Raw genomic sequence first — 21,694 nt, 5'->3', positions numbered from 1 at the left:
CCCCCCCCCCCACCCCCACAGCACTTTTGTTTTTCCATGATTAAAAATTGTTGAATTCTGGGATTTTGCCAGCAATTAATTATTCTGAAAATGGGTGAAGAGTGCTTTGGGGATGCAAAGCCCATCTTTTAAATAATCACACTCTGGGGCAGGCACACTCTGGGGCAGCTTGCCATATACAGAATGGTCTGGCAGCCACTTAAACACAAGTACTAGGGTAAGGGCTTTGTGTAGAGCAAAGTTAAAACGGTGGCTAATTTTGTGAAGAAAAAACTAGTTGTAAGAGATCCTTTTTCAGTTTTGAAGGGAGGGATACTAGAAATGCCACTGGAGAAATTTAACAACTTTGGGGAGAGTCTTTTTAAAGTTGCCACTTTAATTTTAGATCCTAAGGCGGTATTGTAGGCAAAGGTATATCCAAAACAAATCTTCACATAGTCAATGTTCTAAAACAGAAATGCTAAGAAATAGAGGATAGATGGGGAAAGGGCTTCCTAAGTAGGAAAGGCTCGTTCAAAACAACTACACAATAAGTTTTTAGCAGTACCAGTTTTATTTTGATTGATTGCAAGAAAATTTAAGAGACTTGAATAAAGACTGAGTGGTAACAAAGGTTAATACACAGAAACAAAGGAATTTTCAGATCTGAATGACTATCAACTTGGGTTGGGAGAAGGCTATACTTAGTGAATGTATTGAGCCATTTCTAAAGGGGGGGATATGGAACATCAGCCTACATGGAGGGCATTTCAGATGATGCCTTTTTCAGTGATGTTGTTCATGTAAATCTTTGAAAAATTATTTGGTGTCATTTATCAACACAAACTTTTAATGATAGATTCATTTCAATTTACCTAGAAATTGCTACTAATAAGAGAATTTACATGTGTCCTCTTTAGCCGTTAGCCTGAGCTGCTCCCTAACAGGGTAGCAGAAGGCCACTTGCCCTCTCAGTTGTAGTTGGTTAGCTTGAGGTTTGCCCTCATAATTTCCAAGTGTTTTTGTATCCTATTGAAGTTTAATTCTGGTGAAGGACGACTGGTGCACGTTCAGCAGTTCCCCTTAGAACCATTGCCAATTGAAGGAATCTTCCTCATCCTGAGAGTCAGCAGAAACCCGACCATTAGTGAGAGACGACAAAGTCGCTTTCCATATTTAATAGAACCTGAGCTGTTAATGGGGGTTGTTACTGCAGTTTTGCTGGGTATATACAAGCCTGCCAAATGAAAGGCTGTCATTTAAAGAAGAGTCAGGTTGAAAACGTTAATAGTGGTGAAAATAACAGGGAAATATTCTATTATTTTCCTCCTCTCATTGGGTCATGTTTGTATTTCAGTTCTTGGCTTTCACCCTCCCTCCCCCCCACCAGTGACCAAAGACTTGACCACTCAAAGTCCAGCTCCCCAGAATACTGCTCGACATGGACACCGGTGTGATTGAAGGTGGATTAAACGTCACTCTCACCATCCGGCTACTTATGCATGGAAAGGTATGCACCAGCTTGGGAAATTGGGTCGTCGTAACAGCTAGGGGATGGGCCAGGAAGAGAGGGCATGTGTGTTGGAGCTCATCAGATTAGCACTGTAGGGTGTCTGGCTTTCAGCACTCTTCTCTAGCAGAGTAGATGAGAGTGTAGTGGGAAAATGGACAGACTTCTCTGGGAAGCTCCACTGAGCAGGAAAGGCTTATCTAGAGCCTAGAGCCAAAGACTGTCATCCCTGGATAAGATTTTTCTCATAGAGATTGCTATAGCTTGTGATAGGTAGATTGTCCCTGCAATTTTGGGAAACTTTAAGGGTGGATGATGTGGTTTTTGTTTATTTTAAAATAACTTATACTGAACACACAGCATTTAATCACTCCTGCATTATTATTCCTTATTGAGAGCTTCACTTAACATTTTGAGCAAAGAAAAGAATAATCCCGCCCACTCCCCTTTCCAATAATTCTTAGTTTTTTCATTACTGTAGACAGTTAAAAATTTCTTTTCATGATAACGAGCACTTCGAGTTTCCTTGTATTTGACACTAGTTTTCTCCATTGCAGGAAGTTGGCAGTATCATCGGAAAGGTAAGATAGTTTCACTTCCACTCTAATTACTATTTAGTCAGTCTGGGTTGAAATAGCAGTTTAAGTCACTCTTGATTTTTCCTCTTACAGAAAGGAGAATCAGTTAAGAAGATGCGTGAGGAGGTGAGTTATGGGGGGATTTGGGGAATTGTTACCTTGGGAAGTTAAAAACTTAAAAGCAAAAATTCTGTTTAAGGAGAGCTTAGAAGGAGGAAGGTCTCAAGAAGGTTTTTTTTTTGGCTTTGTGGTCACAAATAGTATGCTGGGAAATGTATTTCTAGCACGTCTTAATTCATTCATGACTTAAGGCAACTTTTCTTTAAATTTATTAATTTTTAGAGAGAAACATTGATTTGTTGTTTCACTTATTTATGCATTCATTGGTTGCTTCTTGTATGTGCCCTGACCGGGGATTAAACCCACAACTTTGGTGCTCTAACCAACTGAGCTACAAGGGCGAGAGCTTAAGGCAATTTCTATAGTCTGTTTGAGGACAAACATAGTACAGTATTTGTAGTGATGTTGACATTACCTAGTATCAGGATCATGTATATAGGCAGCTCCTTGCCCATCTTATTTAGGGGGTCTCTGTATCTACATATGCTAGATATTTTGTCTATTTAACCTCATGTTTCTATTTCTTATCCAGAGTGGTGCACGTATCAACATCTCAGAAGGGAATTGTCCTGAGAGAATCATCACTTTGGCTGGACCCACTAATGCCATCTTCAAAGCCTTCGCTATGATCATTGACAAACTGGAAGAGGTTTGTTGTTCTCCTGCCTCCCTCATTCTCATTTTTTTCATTTATAATTGCTTCTAGATACCTTACTGATTTTCAAAGGAGTTTTTAATTTTCAGGACAGACGATGATAAAAATCTGTAGATGGGCTCTTTGCTCCCCTTAAGCATCCCCAAAATTTGGTTGTTTAGAAAATAAGTCACTTGAGTATTAAAACAAATAGTTTGACTATTACCAGGGGCTCCCTGTAAAATAATTGTGTTAAAAAAGCAGCATCTTTTATTTTTATTTATTGACCAATGGTTTTTAAGGTATGCCACCACTGCACTGGTAAACTTTGTCCTCAATTCATAGTTGAGTGAATTAGATTAATGTGCTTTTAATTAATGGTCATGCTGAACACTAATATACCTTATAAATACGAATATCTTCCAGCACGGGGTTCAGTTATGCTTTTAAAAAAAATCAATCTGATAATTTTGTGTCGGAGCTAGGAGGGAGGGAATGTTTTATAGGTTATCAGAGGCAAAATATTGATTTCAAGCTTTTTGGCAGAAGGAAGTTTTTTGTTGTTCACCAAGCCACCTCACTGAACAGCCATTAACCATCGCCTTAGGTCTTAAGTCTTGGCTTCTTCTCCCTTCTGCCGTAATATTGCTAATCTCTAATTGACACCACAGGCAGAGGAGCTTCTGGCTGCTGCTTGATTGGTCCTTGGATACTTAATGGTGGCTGAAATCTTATCCTTGCCAAGATCAGAAATGTTAACCTTTTGACCTACAAGACCCTGCTAATCCAGAACTTGTAGCTTAAAAAACATTCAGAAAATCTGTTCGTAATTGAACCAACTAAGAAACATGTCCTTGACTTTAATATTTATATTTAAGCAATTCCCAGGTCTAGCTACTATATAAAGGTTAGGGCTGGGTAGTGATATTTAAACTAGTTAATTTTCAAAAGGCTAACTAGATTAAAACCATGAATTTTTGAATGCAGCATTGTTATGGGGAAAACTGTGAGCTTTGGGGCCAATAGATTTTATAATTTTAAATCTACAGCTTTATAGATGTGATTGGGACAAGTACTCAGGCTCAATTTCATTACTTGTACAATGGTAACATTACCAAGAAATTAAAATAATGGTATATAGAAGTATACTATTTAATCTTTCTAGGTTTCTAAGAGGACAGAATTGGTTATTTGAACTTGGGGTTGCATTGTTTCACCTTAATATTTTTAAAAAATAGATACATATTTTATTGATTTTTTTTTTACAGAGAGAAAGGGAAGAGGGATAGAGAGTTAGAAACATCGATGAGAGAGAAACATCGATCAGCTGCCTCCTGCACATCTCCTACTGGGGACGTGCCCGCAACCAAGGTACATACCCTTGGCTGGAAACGAACCTGGGACATTTCAGTCCGCAGACCGATCGATGCTCTATCCACTGAGCCAAACCGATTAGGACTTCACCTTAATATTTTATTTAACGTGACTTCAATCTTGATTTCCTTTGGCCTCTAATAACTCTTTAATTTCCAAAACTAATTGTTTTTCTTCCTCTACCAAGAACATTTCCTTTCCCCAGGGTGAATGAATAAATATAGGGCTAATTCTGAGGAAGTCTGTAGGTGTTTTTATCTTTTCAGAAATAGTTATTTTGAAGGGACATTTTTGGGCATTTGTTGATGGTGGATCGTGATATATATAATATGTCCTTTATTTAAGGGTAAGTGGTTCTTTTATGGCAATTATGGGTTCCAAGGGATCTGCTTAAAACTTGTTATATTCTGTCCGGCTGGTGTGGCTCAGTTTGAATTAGGAGGTCACGGTTCTATTCCTGGTCAGGGGGTCAGGGCATGTGCCCAGGTTGCAGGCTTGATCCCCCATAGAGGGTGTGCAGGAGGCAAATGATTGATTGATTCATCACTAGTGTTTCTATCTCCCCCTCCCTCTCTGAAATCAATAAAAACGCATTTTTTTTAAAACTTCCTTAAAAAAGAAACGTTATATTTTGGTGTTCTGACTAATTTCTTCTTGTAGGACATCAGCAGCTCTATGACCAATAGCACAGCTGCCAGTAGACCCCCAGTCACCCTGCGGCTGGTGGTGCCTGCTAGTCAGTGTGGCTCTCTCATTGGGAAAGGTGGTTGCAAGATCAAGGAAATAAGAGAGGTTGGTAACTTTTGTGCTCCTTTTTGAATTGTTAAGTATTCTAAATGCGGCTTTTCCTATTAGCTTTAAGTATGACTAGGAAAAGTTAGCGTTTGTTGAGGTGAAGATTATTATTAAAGAAATAGTCCTAGAAGATTATAATTTGACTATATTGGGATGAAAAGTATTGTACAATTGATCTTTTTATTTGACAACTTTTCCATGAATCTGCATAATTCTTTTATGTCTAAAGAGTTTACAATTTGATATATAATAGTAGCAAATATTTTCCTTGGCCAAATTTCTAAATAGGGAGGGGAAAATGGGAAAGTATATTGGAAGGTATATTGGGATGTAGTGGTAATCTTGCTCTCTTAAATTGTGGAAGTTACACTGAATTATGGAAGCTTTTAACTATATCTGGGAATTACCAAATTGTATGTTGGAATGAAATTTGAATGACTCCTAAAAGAAAACTAGTTGGAGTTTTTGGGAGCCTCAATATTATAAATACCAGGAGAAAGCTGGGATTTTGGTTTTGTTCATCGATGTATTCTTAGCACCTGGGACATAAAATGGGCTTAATATAAATATTTGATTAATACGAATGAAAGATGGGTGAGATTTGTAGGGATTTTGTTTGATGGCCCACAGTTAACATTAGCTGGAAGGAAACTGTCTTGAAGGGCCTTTTTCTTGAGAGCAGGTTAAATTTAGACTGTTATTCAGGTTTATTCTTGGCTTTCAAAGGCTAATTTATTTATAACTGATTAAACAGTCCTAACTGGAAAAAGGGAGGAGTGGGAAGGGAAGTCAAAAAGGGTAAGGTAGGAGGTGGGGTAAGTGTCTATTGATCTTTAGATTCTAAAGTTGCTACTGGGAGGTATTGGAAGAGTAAGTATGAGCTGTTTTTCTCTGATTTTTAAATTTCTTTTTACCCCAGAGTACAGGAGCTCAAGTCCAGGTGGCAGGGGATATGCTCCCCAACTCAACTGAGCGGGCCATCACTATTGCTGGCATTCCGCAATCCATCATTGAGTGTGTGAAACAGATCTGCGTGGTCATGTTGGAGGTAAGCCCTCAGGCTCATGCTGAGGATGGGGGGAGGGTGATTCTAGGGGAGACAGCTTAATTTATATTTAGTAAGACTAGAATTAGGTGAGGCTCTTAGAAGCCTCCAATGGGGGTGGGGAAGAAGATCCCTGAGTTCATATTTTCCTTTCCCCAGCTTTGGCTTTTCTTATAGTCTGAGCAAAAAATAGAAACTGCTAAGTAGCTGTGATCTTTTGGGTTATAGCAATTCTAGTGGGGTTGGTAGGGGAAGATTCACTACTTGGACTGAGTGGATAAAAGATGTATCTGGGTTTCTGAGATTCTAATTTAAGCTGCCTCTTAGATTACAGAATTTTTGCTACATTCAACTTTGAAACATTTAAATTTCTGTGTTTTGTGGCAGGATTATATTCAAAGTGGTAGTTGTATAGAAAAAAATAAATCAAAATAGTGCTTATGACTGACATAAGGTCCTGGTATATGTTATTTGATTAAAGCAAGAATAGCAAAATTAAGAGACAGTAAGCCTTTTTAGAATTGTTATATGGAGTTGGACCCATCTTGGCAACAAAGGAAAGTAGAATTTACAAGTAGAAAAATATTGAGCCTTTGGACTATTTATAGACAGTGTCTGTATTATACTAAAAAGTCTCCAACTAAAATGTACATATGTACACATAGAGGTTTTTCGTATTCGTTAGGCTTATTTGAAAACATGGAAATAATGCCTAAATTATTACAGGGGGAATCTGCCTTGATGAGAATTAGTGTGAGCTGTGTAGTCCACGGACCATCTTACTACTTTAAAGGCAAATAACTGCAGATGATTTCAGATTAGATCTAGCCAAAGACAACGTTGGTAGGTGAGGGGATGGAAATACAGTTTTCTATTTAACTAACCTGTGTGAGCTTAAGCCACACAGCTGAAGCAGCTTTGAAACCTTATCTCTTTTTGTTTTTTTCCCCTCTGACTCTCTCCCAGTCCCCCCCGAAGGGCGTGACCATCCCGTACCGGCCCAAGCCGTCCAGTTCACCAGTCATCTTTGCAGGTGGTCAGGTAAGAAAATTCTTATTGCTGGGCTAGATGAGAATGAGGTTTATATTTGAAATGTCAACTTTGCCAGCAGCACATCGGGCCACTCTGCATGCTTGCTGAAACCTGTACTCTGGCCATAGTTTGACCTGCTTTTAGTTTTATTTATTTATATTTTTGTACTGGAGAAAGCTGTGAATGCCAAGCCCTATTTAATTTTTAGTAGGCAATGGGAGTTTTGTAGGCACTCGAAGAGGTCATTTACTTGGTAATTTAAGGTGGGTTGGCTTAGAAGAAAGGGTTAAATTGCTTCAGTATCACTACCCTACCTATCCCCAGCCCATCCATATTTATTTTATGTATGGGGTATTCTTCAGATGTCTGAATAAAGGTAGCAAAGAGTTGGACATCTGAAGGAGATTCTGGATGGTATTCTCAAAATTGGGGGTCCAGAACTTGAGTGTCCTACAAACTTCCCTTCCCCCCACCTCACCTCCCCTACTCCTATCCCTTCACTCCCAAACTCCAGTGTATTGTCCCCCAGGTTCTTAACCTCATAAACACTGGTTTGAACCCACATGGCATATAACAAATCAGCTGGGGTAATGATTCAGTGTGCAAGAATAGAAGGGGGAGAGCATGTTGGGCAGTGGTGATGTTGACCTTTGGTGTTTGAGTAAGAACACTAAAGCAGCCCCTTCACTCACCTAAACACTTGATCCTTGGCACATGGATGGTTTATTATGAAGTTAGATTTTTATGACACAAGCAGTGATCACCATGGTAGTTTTATCCTTTGTTGGTTAGTATTTGAGGAGTAGGTAGGTCAGTTTTTAAAATACTGGGATTCAGGTTGGAATAGTGATCTTCATTTTGGTACCTGCCTTAAACAAGTGCTTTACTCAAAATATCTTTACCCACATGGGGCTGTCCTGTTTGCAAGCACAATTATTTAGTCCCATCTTGTATTTAAACTGGGGAAGCATAAACTTTCATATTCTGTTGAGTTGGCATAAAATAGACCAAGTTTTGGGGAACTTAGTTTGTCATGTAGTTCTGGATTTTTTTTCACAAGTTAATCATGTCACAGTGTTACCTTGAAACAATTTAGTACCTTGCTTTTAACGCTAGCCATGTACAAACTGGTTTGATCAAAGGGCTTTCAGTCAGTTTGGTTAGGGGCAGGATAAGCAAAGGCCCAGCCAGAGTCAGTGTAGCAAGTTTTAGCTTTAGGAGTTTTTTCCCTTCTCCCCAGGAACTCCAGGTTCCTACTCTTCTGGATTCTACTACTCCCCTTTATAAAGAGTCCCATGCTGTGCCACAGCAATCCTTTCTGTTTACAATTCTTCATTTCCCTTTTCTTCCCTTCCTTACCCACTTTCCCTTTCTTTCCTATTTGCTTCCCCTCCCTCCTTCTCCTTTATTCAGTTGACCACCCTCTAAAAGCTTGCAGTTTATCCCACGAGTGGCCCTGTCATGGATTATTCCCATGAGCTTTTTTAAATGGACCAGTTCATGCAATGTCCCACAGATGGACCTGTGTCTTTTGTTCCTTTGTCATAAAGTGGGCTCTATAGGGGTTTAACTTAATCCCTCACTGACCAGGAGCTGGCATCAGCTCTGTTGCCTTACCCCTTTATTCTTACTGAAAATAGCCCAATTGTGCAGTGTGAAACCTGCCTCTAGGTAACTTTTTTTTTTTAATCGACTGATTGCAGCTCGTTTCAAATTGTGTTGTGAGCTACTTTTTAAAGGAAAAGGAAAAAAATTAAACAACTTTTTTTATGTGAATTTCATGCTGGTGACAAGGTGCCGGATTGACAGCCCTGGAGACTGAAATCCTCTATTTATCCACAGGACAGGTACAGCACAGGCAGCGACAGTGCGAGCTTTCCCCACACCACCCCGTCCATGTGCCTCAACCCTGACCTGGAGGGACCACCTCTAGAGGTGAGAGGGGATGTTCAGTCTCCAAGGCTCACTCAATCCTTCCGCCTCAGCCGAGACTGCCAACACGCGGGGGGCCAGTGACGCTGGTGATTTTTGTGCTGTGGACACCACCTGTCCACGGGGACCTGGACTGACCCCCCCACACCTCATTTCACACAGGCCGCGTAGCCCACCAGATGGTAACACCAACTCTCTTTTTTTTTCTTTTTGTTCAACCCCTCTTCCCTATATCCCACTCCTCCCCCGTTTTCACCTTCCCACCCCTACCTGGGTGCACTTTTGGGGGTACTGGCCACTGATGTGAGAAATCTCATATCCTTTTAGCCAGCCACTCCTTCCTTCCCTGCCCTTCCTACTCCTTGTTCCCAACCCCATTGCCCTGAAGTCCCAGCTTTTTCTGAGGTTATGGTGTGGGGGGAGGAGGGTGTAGTGGGAGCTGCAAGTGCCTTTTATTAAGGGGAGGTGGGAGAAGGCAGGACTTAGAACACAGTGATTTTTTTTGTGTGTGTGTGTTCTGTGGTCACCTCCCTAGTACTTAGGGACTAAGCTAGCTTCCAGTGCATTTAAAGGTCTTTAGGCAGATGTAGAGAAAAATAAAATAGGGAAAGGGAAGTGTTTCAAAACATGCCATGTAGGTTTGTGCAAACAAATCATTCACAACACCGTGGTTGGTAGAGGGGTTGGGTGGTTTGAGGGAAGAGATCATTTTCCTCCCAGGCTGTCTTGTACATAGGAAGAAAAAAGGGGGCTTGTCAATCCAGGCATTGCTTAATCCCACTCCTCATATTTTCATTTAGGAACTGATGTGTATTTTGCCTTTGATTGCAGGGAACATGGCCATGGCTCCCTTTAAAAGCTTCCCAGAATAAGTCATATTTAGGGTTCAAAGAAGGCCAACTTGGGTCTGACTGTATTTGTGAGATATCATTTACTGCCTCAATCTTGGCCTCCCCATTCTCTAGTTCAACTCTGGCTTCCTGGCTAGTTGAAATGTCTTTTTCTCCCAACTGGGTGGCTGTCCGTGATTGGTTTTTTAATAGGAACTGTTTTCCTCCTTTTGTAGGCCTATACCATTCAAGGACAGTATGCCATTCCACAGCCAGATGTAAGTTTTGTTTTCACTTCTTCTTTTGAAAAGCTCCCTCTCCCATCCAAAATTGTCTCATTCCTTTCTTCTCCATGTAGGCAGAAGTGAGTTGGGTCTTAAAACAATTGCAATATTAAGTTGTTTTCCTCATAAGATGAATCCCATATTTCAACCCTTAAATAATCCTTAATCAGGGTATAATGGCACCCTATTTGCCGCACCTTTGACATTTAATCCCTGGAAATTATGATTGGCAGAATATTAGTTTCTACTTTCCTGCCTGTTCCAGATTACTCTTTCTAAAAGGGAAATGTTCCATGGTATTGTGTCTATTTCTGGGCATAATTTAAATTAACAGTGGACTGTGCATCTCTGTATGGAGTCTTCAATTGGGGTTGGGGTGGGAGATGGTTTTGTCTTTGGATATTCCTCAATTTGAGATAGTAATTTTAAAAGCATCCGGAGGGGTAGGAAAGGGGCTTATTTATACAGGGTGGGATAGGAAGCTGAATATTTGGGTGTTCAGCTCAATGAAACCTTCCTTGCCACTAAAAAATTCCTATTTAAAAAGTGTTGATAATCAGACTTTTGTTTAAAGATATTTCTTTCTGCACTTTTCCTTTATCCTTACTAACCCTTTTAGGTGCTGAGCATTAGACTAGGGAAGTTCAACTTTGGCTCTTGGTTAGTGTTAGGGCCCAAGAGGGGAAGTACACTTGAAGAGGGATTATTTTACAACAACCAAGACAGTTTATATACATGAAGAAAAATAGCTGTAAAAACTAGTAGTGGGGGAGGGACTAAAACCCATTTGGTATCATCTTTAATCTCTCTCCTCCTTACAGTCTCTTTCCTACCCCCTACCCCCATCTCCTTCCCTTTACCCAATACTGACAGAACCCTGCATGGTGTGTTTTCCCTAGCACCACTGCACAGTTTATTTACCCAGCCTGTCTGCTTGTCCCTGAGGCAACTTTGGCAATGGCTGCAAACACCTTCATTAAATAGCCTACAAGGGGATGGTTGTTGGGTGGGTGCTGCTGCTTTTCTTTTCACACACCCAAAATGGCATTCATTTTCTTGTACTGATTCCTGTTCTAACCCTTCATATTCTGTCTATCCCCAGAGGGTAAGCCCCATCCTTACCCTCTGTTGTAATTTGAGTAGTAGAGACAACTTTGGAGGATCATCAGGAGCTCTGCTTTTTCAAATTTGAATGCTCTTGAACCCTGGCTCTGTTACTCTTCTAATGCCAACCTCTCCTGTTTCCTCCCTGCAGTTGACCAAGCTGCACCAGTTGGCAATGCAACAGTCTCATTTTCCCATGACGCATGGCAACACCGGATTCAGTGGTATGGATACCTCAGTGTTTATTTTTGTAAGGTGTAGTGCAAGACAGAGGCCAGCCCCAAGGTCTCAGTTTGACATCTGTTTAAGACAAACTTCGTTACCCAGCATCCTGCTGGTTTAAACTTGACTATCTTCTGTGGCTAAACCAAAGGAGGTAATGTGTTTAACTTGGTTTTCATATGGGATGAGTTATTCTAAAAGAAAAAAAAAAAGGCCTGGAAGGTTTGGGGTGAAGTCAGGGGATGCTTGTCAGGCAAAGGGTAGGCTGACGTTTCCTCTAACCCATTCTCATTGCTGCCCCTTTGATCTGATTGGCACCCCCTTTCTTTCCACCAGCTTTCACAGACCTGGGTAGAGACAACAAACCATTTGTGCCAAATTGTGTAGTGTTTTTTGTTTTTGTTTTGTTTTGTTTTGGGCTTTTTTTTTTTGTATAAGGAATAACTTGTCCGATAGGGTTAGGATGAGACCACCAAACTCATTTTCACTTGTATCTTAACAGGCATTGAATCCAGCTCTCCAGAGGTGAAAGGCTATTGGGGTAATGATTAAAAAAAAAATCTGTAGTATTCTACTGTTATATTAATAAACTGGTGGGAGTCTTGTTTCACTGCCCATGACATACCAGCAACATACACATGGCAGAAAGAACTTGAGAGAGCAAAAGGGTGGGCCTGGTGCCCCTGAGGGTCCCTTGATGGATCTGGCCAACCCCCTTCTAAAAGTATTGAATTTAGCAACCACAGTTGAGAGTAGGGCTAGCCTTGAGACTTAGCTAGCTGCCCTGGTCCAGTCCAGGTGCCATTATAGATGGTTAAGAGTGTTTGCTGATTAGATTCTTTTTCTTTTTCTTTGGAAAACAATAAAAACCAGAACAAATTAATGAGCAATTGAGCAAAAGACAGGGAATAAATCTGGAGAAATGAACTTCCCTCACCTGACTGCCATTCTCTCTGACCTTCAAATGTAGGTTAAGATTGTGTGTGGTTGGTGGGGGGAGGCACTGTTAATCTGATACAGGTATATTTAAAGCAACTCTGCATGTGTGCCAAGAGTCTGTGGTACCAATAACAGGCATGATATTGGCACTGGTGCTAGTGAGCATCAGGTGAGATAAAATTGGAACACAACAGCAGGAAATTCTAAGAAAAAGGGAGAAGTGCAGAAGGACTGACTTGGTTAGATTTTGGTCCTGTTTAAGGATACCACACTCACTTTCCCCTTGCTTCCATTCCCTTACACCCTAATAAGCTGGGCTTTGCAGGAAATGGTATGAAATCAGCTCTCCTGAGTGTACAGAGGAATCTTTCCAGAATTATTTCTATACCCATCTACCCCTCTTTACTCTTTGAGGTTTCTAAGTTAGTGATGAATCCCAACAGCCAATGCTGGGTTTCCAGTTTGTTTCCTTCTGTTAAGTTAATGTGCAAATCAGTTGGGGTTTGTATGCTGCACATTGAATTTTCTTGCTCTCTTCTGTCTTTTAGCAGGTTTGGATGCATCTGCTCAGACTACTTCTCATGAACTCACCATTCCAAATGATGTAAGTATAGTTAGTTTGGTTGCATGGGATGAAAATAAGAGAATTGGCTTAAAGAATAGAAGTCTTAGCCACTTTCAAGGCCTAGGGAACGAAAATTGCTTTAGATACCAAATTAAAAAGTTTATAGTATCTAGAATTCTGAATAAAAATAGATGGAGAAAATTGGTTACACTTGTTGGGTATTCATGAGGCAGAGAGAACCTTCTTATCTCAAGTAGAAATTCTTGTTTGCCTTTGTTTCTTGTAGAATCTGAAGCCTTATCCTTAAAGCAGTGGTCTTTGGATGTTTTATCTGTGCTATTTAATATGGTACTCACTAACCACATGTGGCTATTTAAATTAAGAATAACAAAACAAATTCAATTTTTCAATCTCACTAGCCATACCACACTTGATGTGTTCAATAATCACATTTTATTGGTACCTACAGTACTGGACAATGCAAATATAGACCAATTTTTTACTTTTTCTCAAGGTAGAAACATTAGAAATTAGCCAAAATCTATAGTAAAGTGGTAATCCCGGCAGGATGAGTTTTAGATATCTATGTTGCCCCAAAACCCAAAGATACCTTTACCTTTATTTCCAGGTTTATTATGATAAATTAGGTTTGTTATCTTGGCTCTGTTTTATTTTGTCTTTGGATTTACTCTAAGAAAATGAGCTATGCTCAGTTGGCTATGTTGGAGTCAGGAGGCTCAGTTGGCTCTGACAAAAGAACAGGCAAGAGTTGAGCACAATCTGTAACTCAGTCTGGAGTATGAGTGGAGTGTGTAGGATGCAGATAGTCGTAGTTTCCATTGCCTTGTTCATGGACCCAAGTTATAGAAGACTGGAGGGGTGGGATGAAATTCTTGGACCTAGCCATGCTATTCCTAATTTGGTGTGCATTCTTGTTTTTCTCCCTAAAGCTGATTGGCTGCATAATCGGGCGTCAAGGCGCCAAAATCAATGAGATCCATCAAATGTCTGGGGCGCAGATCAAAATTGCGAACCCAGTGGAAGGATCTACTGATAGGCAGGTTACCATCACTGGATCTGCTGCCAGCATTAGCCTGGCTCAATATCTAATCAATGTCAGGTAAGAGCTCCCTGCCTTTTTTGTCTTAGTGATGTCAACACACAAGTAATGTGTGTGTTGGGGAAAGCTAAAATGTATTATTAAATGAGGGATTATTTGGGGGATGGGAGTGGGGATAGATGGAGATGGGGGAGAAGTTTAAGTCTAGCCCTGTTTTCATCCATTTTTAGTGTAGCAGAAAAAGGAATCAGATTGTAGTAAGTTTGCATGAGGTTGAAGCGGGGAGGATAGAATGCTCGGATTCGACTTCATGGTTTGGGGAGTGGAAAGGTTGGGGACTGTGTCTTTAGCAATAGGTCAGGTGCTCTGGCTGGAGCCACCCATACTTAGACTCAAATGTGGGACTTTGCTGTACATGTCATATAGCCCAATGTTTCTTTCACTGATTGGGTTTAGGCTTCAAAGTACCCTTAATTGAAATAAGGATAATGAGGTAATGTGACAGCAAGGCAGTTTCTTGGGGGTAGCTATTACCTTTTATTCTGAAAACATGAATTTTTCTCAAATCACAAATGAGTTTCATTGTTCAGAGCTTGTGGGAAAGCGGAGGCACAGGTTTTGGAATATTTCAGAAATAATTTTCCCCACCATCACATTCAATAATGACTTCCCAAGATTGTAGTTTCCTTATCCAAAGCTAGCTAATGTTACTAAATAAGTGAGTGTAGCAGGACTGTTTATAGTCCAGTGGGCATCCTACAAGGCATTAAAAAAATATTTCTTGCTTTTTCAGCATTAGAGCTTATGTCACATTTTCATTGCTTACTAACATTTTCAAGCCAGTGTTAGCCCATTTCCCAAGAAGCTTAGCCATCCATTTTATGTAGCCTTTGTCTAGTTGCTTTTACCTCTATAACTATTTGATCTCTGTGCATTCTAGTTTTGAATCTTAGTGCAAGACAAAGGGATTCATATAAGTATGAATTTTATATTGTTGTCATGCTTACACTAACATGTATTATTCCATGGTCTTTATTCCCTGGTTAAGAATTTATCAGTTCCTCAGTAGTGGTTCTGGTCCCCCGCCCGCCCCCTTTAGTCTTTTTATGTCATGAGGTATTTACTAATCTTCAGGTGGAAAAGACTTCTCTATGTTAGGGTCTGCTTTTTTCTTCAGCTACCGAGCACATCAAATTCTTAATGTTCAGACTCAAATGGTAGTAATCTTTTCACAGAAGCTGTTGACAAAGGTTTTGTCCTCTTGTTTCTAGTTGGGGATGGTTAAGTGGAAGCTGGAAGTTATTTTCTTTTGGTAGGCTTGCCATGAATATTGTCAGATAGTGTTGAAATGCAACCTTCTTACCTGACCCTCTATATTAGGTCAGTGGCTACATTGTAAGGAAGCAGAACTTAGTTTCCTGGTTTAGTTCCTCTTCATGATCATCCTATTTAATAAAACCATTTAGGCTATGGATTTCGGTCAAAACCTCTTGAAGCTTGAGTTAACATCAAAGCAAGGACTCTGAGTGCACAACGCTTAGTCTTCATTTTTTCATCTTAGCCCAATTGAATGCAAAAAACACACTGGTTTTATTGTTAATACGAGGCAAGAAATATTTCTATGCTTTCAGTAATGGTTTTGAGCATTTCTGGCCTGATTCTGGCAGTCTGGGTTCCTTTATCCCCTCCTTTATGGATTGCAGCTGTCCTGGACTTACATAGACAAAATGGAGTCTTAAGAGGAGCCTCCTTGCCCTTGAAGAGTTCATCCTTTGGATTGGGTTTTCCAGACAGACTAAAGAAGTTCTGACTTAGACATGTGTGTTCATTTGGGAATTGCAGGTCATTACTGTCATTTGGAGTTATTTTAGGAATAGAAACAGTATTTTTACTTCCTGAACATAAATTTTTGGCAGTGCTTGAGTTTCTTCCAGTTCTGTAAGGTCTGTATTGCAAATATGGTCAATCACAAAACAAATAGCTCCCCCCACCACCATCATAACCCCTCACCAGAAATGAAGCTTCCTTAGTTCTTATCTATGCTTCTGTTCTCAGCATTTTTCTTTGAAAATGCTACATTCTTTCAGGTTTGAAATTAGTCATTGACCTACTTTGGTCTCTTTCCCCTGTCCATCCTAATATATTGGTTAGTTTGCAATGGAGATGGAAGCAACATTTCATATTAATTACAGGGTAAATTTTTTAAAAAAATTCTGTGGGTTATTATCCCAAGGCTTCACAAGTGATTGGTGGCTGAAACATTTGTTTCTTGTTTAGAGATAGAGTGCTTTCATTTTCTACTTGAAATCATTCCTTTCTGACCTCTGGGTTGGATCAATATGTCATACATGGAAATGTATTTCTTTTTTCAGTCTATGAGCATTTTCTTCACCATAGCAATTTTAAATAGCACTGTGGAATGAAATTTGGCAGGTATACAGTTTTTTAGAGGGTGGGATACAAGGTAAAAGGGAGATAGCTTGTCACAAGTTGGTGTTAGGTCTTCCTAATTTGCAACCAGAAACACTGATAACTGAAGCGGTTTTTGTCCTGTACTTTTTCCCTTTTGTGGTCTTCCCTTCCACCCACCCGGTTTTTTTTGTTCCTTTTTTCCTCTGTTACAGTTTAGAAAACGCTAAACCCTCCTCCCAGGCAGCCTCCGTCACGATCCCTGATCACCTCAGCATCAACCTCTCTCAACCCTCCACCCCTTCTTCTTCTTCCTCCTCCACCACCACCCCCTCGCTCGCCACAGCGGGGACCTCCGACGCACCCTCCAGCCTCCCCAACCCTCTTCCGACCGCCCCTTGTGTCTCCAGTCTGCTTGGCATGAAACCCATCCCTCTCCTGGCTCTAAATGTTGTGTCTGCTGCTAAGGGTACCGGGGCTTCAGCTACCACCACCACCACCTCTGCCGTGCCATGTGTAACTAACAAACTGAAAGGCGAGAAACAGAGATTCTCCCCCTACTGATTGCATATCTTGAGGCACTCCCTCAAGCAATTCTTGGTTCACTTTGTTTTCCTTTGTTAACATTGGTGAGAATCAAACAATTGTGAGCTTGTGACATTTCCTTTTTACTATTTGGGGGATAACTGGGTGGGGGTGGGGGCAATGGTAACGGTGTGTAGGTTTAGGCCATTTCAGCTGAGTGCCTGTTTCTGAGTCTGATTTGTTGAATATTTTATCTAGAGCCACAGTTCTTGCTTTCTCATTCTGTTACTTTTTTGTAGCTTTATTCTGCCTTGCAATATAACAATGTGTTAGGCTCTGTGTTAATGAATAAAAGCTTCTCCGTTAATCTTTTTATTATTATTATTTAATGGTTAAGTTACCAGCTGGCCTTGGCCAGATTTGTGTTTCTAGCTATAATAAAGTTGCCACAGTAAGAACCTTAGTTGACTGTGTGCTGTGAAGTGTAAAGGGGTGGGAATTTGTGACCTGTGGCTTGACTAGGGAGTCTATAAAACTGACCGGACCTCTTTGTATCCCCGGTTAATTTTGTAATCCTTTGTCATTCATCACAAAGGGAGATGGGCCTGTGGCAGATTAAATCCAGAGGGTCTTCCATAATTGGCAAAAAGTTTACTTAGTGAAGATTACTTTCTCTGATTTCTCAGATCCCTTACCTTGCCAAAAGCAGCAAGTAACAGGGGTGTCCATCCCAGGCTTGTTTCTGCTGATGAGTGGTTACTCAAAGAAGTTATTTCTTTACCAAGAATGGGGAGGCAAGTTTAAGTCTCAAGTTTGCCAGCATGTCTGCATTCCTCTGAATTAGCATTAGTCCTCTTCCTATGACATTGGGTAAATCTTAACCAACCTGTGACATTTCCCCAAATTTGATAGGATTTTGTCCAGTCATCCTAAATCATCCCTAATTTACTAGACTTTATCTTTTTTTCTATTCCTTGCTTATACCCTTCTGTCCCCCCACCAACCTCCTTAATTTATCATGTGTAGAGAATTATAGACTTAAATTTGGAAGGAACCATTAATATCAATTGTAATTCATCAATCTACTCATTTATCAGGTTAAAAAAAAATAGAGGCCCTAAGAAAACTTAAATCTGCAAATCACAGGGATGACGAGTGAGGACTAACAACTAAAAATGCACTTAATCTCCCGGAAGCCTTATTATTTTTCTTACCCAAGACCATAGTTCTCTCTCCATAAAAGGGTAGAAATAATGTAGGTATAGTGGCTTAAGCCATCTGGTAGGATTACATTCTACCTGAATACAAATTGCAGGGCAAATGAAAGTATAATGCTCTTCCCAAAGCACCAGTGTAGAGGTTTTTTTCCCTGATGACCTTTTCCCACATTCCCTTTGTTTTTGCTTTAATCCTCACTCCTCGGGGATTAGATTTTTCCCATTGATTCTAGAGAATGGAAGGGAGGAGGTAGAGAGAAGCATTGATGTGGCATTGATTGGTTGCCTCCCGCAAGTGCCCGACTGGGGTCAGGAATCATACCTGCAACCCAGGTACATGCTCTTGACCGGGAATTGAACCTGAGACCCTCTGGTGTGTAGGCTGATGCTCTTAACCAGCGGTTCTCAACCTGTGGGTCGTGACCACTTTGGGGGTCGAACGACCCTTTCACAGGGGTCGCCTAAGACCATCGGAAAACACATATAATTACATATTGTTTTTGTGATTAATCACTATACTTTAATTATGTTCAATTTGTAACAGTGAAAATGGGGGTCACCACAACATGAAGAACTGTATTAAAGGGTCGAGGCATTAGGAAGGTTGAGAACCACTGCTCTAACCATTTAGCCATACCGGGCAGGGTCCCTTTGGTTTATGTTATAGTGTTAAAACAAATTGTTCATGAGTATTGCAATATACTACATTAGTGGTGTGGCCCTCAATCCCAGATTGGGCCTATGAATTCGTTTTACATGTCCCCCAAGTCTGCATGGGATGGGAGGGGCAAACATTAGTTAATTGTCCACATAGACTTTTTCTTGTTGGTTGGTATAGCTGCTCCTTTATCATGTAGTCCAGTTCTCCCTTAGGTGTAAGCTCTTTCTGTAGTTTGGACTTAATCTTGCTGATAATCATCTCCACCCAGGTACCTGGTTTTATTTTATCTAGTTCTTGATTAGAAGGTCTCTTCACCTAATAAGTTCTTCCTAAAGAAAGATTGCTAGGAAGGAATCCAGATGTTTTAAGGGGCTGACTACCATCACATAGAGTCCTTAACAATATTTTTGTTGGGTTTTCCTATTCTTTATCTCCCTTATACCTGCTCCCTCTTCCAATCCTGCTCAGGCTGTGTGCATGAAGAGTTCTTTTTAAACTCTTTGGTGACATAGTGCCACCACCTTCTTGCATCAATTTAATTTCTTTTAGGTCCTAGATCTAAACTGTTTCCAGCAATTCCCACCTAAATTTTCATTCAGGGCCTGTTGTTTACATTATTCTAGATATCCCATTTTGGCATTGTCAAGGATCTACTCTCTTTAAGAACACAATATTCTCCTTTATACCCAGGTAGAAATAACAATTTCTGACTAAAATACTAGTTCATAGTTGAAAGACCCATTTATCTTGGCCTTGGTTTTTCTTGCCTCTCTAGCCAGCTGGCCAGCTTGTTGGGCATTCATTGTGGTAGAAGAGATACAGATGGGAAAATATTCATGCTCCTTTGACTTAGACAAGTCATTTTAAAGTCTGTGAAATAAATTTATGAACTGAAATTTCAGTTGTAAGATTTAGTTCTCTTTTAAATGGAAACTAAGTCTTGCTGGCTACCTAATATCAGAGAAGCAGGCCAAATGCCTACATACCTTTCCTTCAAAGCTCAAAATTGGACTCCAGGGCTTCAAATGATGTTTTCAAACAAAGGCATTATAGCCCGGTATGTTTGTCTTAAGACCACAGATTTGGGAGCTTCTGGAGAGTTGCTGAAACAAATTATTTTGGCTTCCGCCTTTAAGTTCTGAAAACCATAAAAACTATAGCTTGAGTATAATTCTTGATCCTTACTATACTTGTTACCTGTTTGACATCTCTTAGCATTTGAAACTTCATTATCTCTTAATAGTTAATAATTGCCTTTATTGATAGAGAAACCCAGGACTGTTCTAGAATAAAAATCTGTTTCAGACTAGCTTTGTGAGGCTACTTTCAGATAAATGTTTCCTAAATTATTCTGTCAGTATTTTAGGAGGATTGGAAATAAGCTCGGCAGTAAAGAACCATTGCTTCCATGATTTGTGACTTGAAAAAGATACACCTACTGTCACGGTGTACTTCTATAAAGTGTTTAACATCTCCTACAAAGGTTCTGGAGGAACATAGTTTGAGGGACGCCCACACTTGGTAACCCAGCCTTCTCAGTTTCCTTTGATTCTGAGGTAATTTCCCCTCATGAAGTTTCTTCGATTGCAGGGGTTACACGCACATGGTACTTGCTGATTCAGAAAACCTTGCTACTGAACCTGATTGTTTCACGTAAACTCTACTTCACAGTTCACCAACCAATCAGGTTGAAACATTTGGAGTTGAGGTGCAGCTGGGCATTAAAAAAACTAACTTTGAGTTCTTGTTTTGTGTTACAGGCTTTCTTCGGAGACGGGTGGCATGGGGAGCAGCTAGAACAATGCAGATTCATCCATAATCCCTTTCTGCTGTTCACCACCACCCATGATCCATCTGTGTAGTTTCTGAACAGTCAGCGATTCCAGGTTTTAAATAGTTTGTAAATTTTCAGTTTCTACACACTTTATCATCCACTCGTGATTTTTTAATTAAAGCGTTTTAATTCCTTTCTCTGTTCAGCTGTTAATGCTGAGATCCATATTTAGTTTTATAAGCTTCTCCCTGTTTTTTTTTTTTTTTTGGTGTTTTTTTTGGCTCATGAATTTTTTTTTGTTTGTTTGTCATGGAAATGTAAGAGTGGAATATTAATACATTTCAGTTTAGTTCTGTAATGTCAGGAATTTTTCAAAAAAATTAAAAGATGGACTGGAGTTTTTTCTTTGTGAATAGAAACTGGATGCCACAGTGATTCATGTGGGTTTTATTCCTGTTGTCTTGCTGTTGTTTTTGCACCTTTTATCCCTCAAAGGACAAGGACCCTGCTTGGGTTTTGAATATAAGCCTTTATTCCAGTTAAGATGTTTCCTCTGTTTTACCACTCCATTCTTATTTATTTCAGTAGCCCTTCATTGGATTTTCTCTTGAGCCTGCGTTGAAAGGTGACTAGTAGCTATAGCGAGCTGGCTGTGCCCTTGATTTCAAAGGTTGGGGGTTACATTTTCCTAGGATTTATCTGTAAAGAATAGGCAGTCAACTAGGGGTTGGGGTGTGGGAAAGGATGCACATGCATACACCTGGAAGCTGTTGGAAGTGTGTCTGACTCGGATTCAGGTTGCTAGGAATGTCTATTCCCTTGTCCAAGCTAAAAAACATCAGTACTTTGTTTTTAATAACTGTTCATATATAGTCCTTCTCCATATTAGGATGGAGCATTTTAAGATCTGCCTTCTAACATCCTTTAGTTACCTGCTCCCATTTATGCATACAAGTTTAGAAGGTTGGAGCTTTAAGTGATGTTCATTTAGAGAGAAGAGCATAAAAGGAGGAAGTAATTTATCCACAGTCCTCAGATAATGTCTGGAGTCCAAGGCTCCTACTTGATCATGTATGCTACCTCGTTCATTCACCAAGAAAACCCT

General features: G+C 40.1%; 1 protein-coding gene across 23 annotated transcripts in view; it reads left to right on the top strand.

The window, feature by feature from the left end:
* Positions 1–21,039, top strand: part of PCBP2 (poly(rC) binding protein 2) — a 22,096-nt gene extending 1,057 nt beyond the window's left edge. Inside the window, exons 2-15 of one of the 23 annotated variants that reach the window (XM_006756985.2) lie at positions 1,337–1,489; positions 2,047–2,070; positions 2,161–2,193; positions 2,720–2,836; positions 4,856–4,987; positions 5,910–6,038; positions 7,002–7,076; positions 8,910–9,002; positions 10,066–10,107; positions 11,369–11,441; positions 11,942–11,980; positions 12,930–12,982; positions 13,894–14,063; positions 20,576–21,039. In XM_006756985.2, coding sequence (XP_006757048.1) covers positions 1,421–1,489; positions 2,047–2,070; positions 2,161–2,193; positions 2,720–2,836; positions 4,856–4,987; positions 5,910–6,038; positions 7,002–7,076; positions 8,910–9,002; positions 10,066–10,107; positions 11,369–11,441; positions 11,942–11,980; positions 12,930–12,982; positions 13,894–14,063; positions 20,576–20,612 — 1,086 coding nt within the window. In that variant the 5' untranslated portion in view covers positions 1,337–1,420 and the 3' untranslated portion in view covers positions 20,613–21,039. Of the gene's footprint in view, positions 1–1,336; positions 1,490–2,046; positions 2,071–2,160; positions 2,194–2,719; positions 2,837–4,855; positions 4,988–5,909; positions 6,039–6,989; positions 7,077–8,909; positions 9,003–10,065; positions 10,108–11,368; positions 11,442–11,941; positions 11,981–12,926; positions 12,983–13,893; positions 14,064–16,627; positions 17,305–20,575 lie in introns of those variants that run through there. The other 22 variants (XM_006756984.2, XM_006756983.2, XM_006756982.2 and 19 more) reach the window with 22 other exon arrangements.
* The last annotated feature ends 655 nt before the right edge of the window (positions 21,040–21,694 follow it).

The sequence above is a fragment of the Myotis davidii genome, unplaced genomic scaffold, assembly GCF_000327345.1.
Source record: "Myotis davidii unplaced genomic scaffold, ASM32734v1 scaffold233, whole genome shotgun sequence".
NCBI lineage: Eukaryota > Metazoa > Chordata > Mammalia > Chiroptera > Vespertilionidae > Myotis > Myotis davidii.
This window is presented reverse-complemented; position numbering and strand designations above follow the sequence as displayed.